Source organism: Ichthyophthirius multifiliis (genome assembly GCF_000220395.1).
Source record: "Ichthyophthirius multifiliis unplaced genomic scaffold scaff_1120509250090, whole genome shotgun sequence".
Lineage (NCBI taxonomy): Eukaryota > Ciliophora > Oligohymenophorea > Hymenostomatida > Ichthyophthirius > Ichthyophthirius multifiliis.
Window position 1 is genome coordinate 1 of NW_004087087.1, and position 2,257 is coordinate 2,257.

Sequence of the window (2,257 nt, forward strand, 5' to 3'; positions counted from 1 at the left end):
CTCTTATAACCTTTTTGACATTCAATGCATTTAAAAGGCCCATAAGAGCTACATGTAGAACAAGTAGGATGACATTTAATACATAAAACACACTATTCTTTCTTACAAGTATTATTAGATTAAATAGCTAATCTACTTTTGCATATACATTCTTCCAAAGACTAAACATCCTGTGAAAGATTTTCTATACATGATAAACATTAGCCTTGAAAAAGTCCGTAATGTGGCTTACAATGCATACAAATACCATTATATGTACAATATTCACAATTGGGGTCGCATTAAAGACATTAAAAACACGGTGAACTCCAACAATTTAACATTTATTAAACATAAAAGACTTCATTTTAACATAAACACTAACCAAGTATTAAAATCATTCCTTCAGAACATTATGTACAATCGAACTCAGTTTTCCCATTACATTAACTACATGAAAAATGGCATTAAGTGATAGTAAAAGTGAATTTATTTATTCCCCATAAACTATTAGGATTCGTATATTTAATTACCACAGTACTCCTTTTATTATTGGTTTTTGCCAAAACACTAATTTTATAAATACCAGAATTCTCATTTTGAGCTTAACAGAGAATTCTATTCACAATAACAGCTGTACTTTTTATATTTTAACTCAAATTTTTATCATCTAAAAACACTTAAAGAAAACTTAAATCAGTAGAAGAATTTATAAGGAGAAAAAAAGTAATATTAGTCTCAAAATAAGCCGGTATTTGTACAATGATTTTCGAAATAGAAGTTTTATCATTAAAATTTCCTCCAAAAAAACTCAAAAGACTATCCTATATAAAACAATTCAAAAATTAATTTCTAGCAGAAACTCTTAATGTAGAAACCCAAGTTCCCTTGTCATTACCTTGTTCGAAATCGTTCACAATAATCCTCTAAACTCCACTACAATATCCACATATCTTATTAAGAATATTTTTGCAATATTTAATACCACAATCTAATACACAAGTATCATTTTCTGAATTTAAATATGTTTAGACACCTTCAATTATTCCGCAATTAATACATAAGGGGGCATTTGTATAACCAGGAGCACATTATAAGCAATTTGAAGGGTTTATCGAACATTATTTGCAATTGTATGAGCATTTTTTACATAATTTATCTATTTAGTCGTAAAAAAAGTTTTCTTTTTTATTACAATCGCCTATTGATATGCAATATCCATTTAAATTAGTGAAGTTTTCCGCACAATGTAAACACATTTCGCTTCCATGGCCTTTCCCTATGCCTAAAATGCAGTTTTCAAATAAATCCAGTCTTAAGTAAATCAAAACAATATTAAAAGGTTTAACATGGACTCCTTTCTATAAAGAAAGCCTTCTTATATAAATAATATTATTTAATAAATCCCCGAAATCATTAAATTCTTTATTACCTATTTAAATTTAAAAAGAATTATTTCCTCCAAAAATCAAAAAACTTTCCTAAAAAAAATACACAAAGCCAACATCATTCCCTAATGAGGAATATAAACTCACTGCAAAAGTATTATTTCCTTATTTTTTAACTGAAATAATAATACTTTGACTCTTTCCATGCTTCATATATACCTAAACAGCCTAACTTTAATTACAGATATCCTTAATACATATATTCAGCAAATAATAATCAAAAATAGTTTTCACAAATTCTACTGATAATATATTATTAATTAAAAATAGTTTCACCTAATTAAATTTTGTATTTTTATCAAACATTAAAATAAACGAAAATGCAAAAGCAAACCCTAAATCCTCGTTCATTTATTCATTTTGAATATTTAAAATATATTAACTTTTTTAATTTAAAAATATTCCCTTTCCTTTCACAATATTATTTTAAATATCCTTATTAAAAATATTTTTATTATTCTAATTACTATAATCAATCAAAAAATCTGTTTTCTATAACCCAAATAAATGAAAATTATAAAAAAAAACAATATACTAAAAGCTCCCAGATAAAAATTCGATATCATCTTCTCCTTATAAAAGCTAAACATATTCATCAAACTAATACACTGTTTATTAAACACACTTTAATAATTTAATATCTTTCACAACATACTAAATATTAAAAGAGGCTTAAATAAATATTCTCTACAAATTCCTAACAATAAAGCTATTCCTAACTAAACTAATTTAATACAAAACGTTTTACTAAAGTAATCCATTTAAAACAACATTTTCAATACTTCCTTAGTTTGTAAACTAATCTCCATTACTGCATACACTAATAGTAT

At 25.3% G+C, this 2,257-nt stretch overlaps 2 protein-coding genes across 2 annotated transcripts in view; one reads left to right on the plus strand and one right to left on the minus strand. All coding sequences in view use genetic code 6, as the record gives it.

Moving 5' to 3' along the window:
• Positions 1 to 827: 827 nt before the first annotated feature.
• Positions 828 to 1,742, plus strand: IMG5_047170 (hypothetical protein; the record flags this gene model as incomplete). Its single annotated transcript, XM_004037583.1, has 1 exon — positions 828 to 1,742. A coding segment is annotated over one exon (735 nt), but the record flags the coding sequence as incomplete, so codon positions are not given.
• A 329-nt stretch (positions 1,743 to 2,071) lies between these two features.
• IMG5_047180 (hypothetical protein) overlaps positions 2,072 to 2,257 on the minus strand; it is a gene marked incomplete at both ends in the record, with an annotated part of 1,242 nt that continues 1,056 nt past the window's right edge. Inside the window, one exon of the mRNA XM_004037584.1 lies at positions 2,072 to 2,257. This exon is cut by the window's right edge and continues 1,056 nt beyond it. Coding sequence (XP_004037632.1) covers positions 2,072 to 2,257 — 186 coding nt within the window.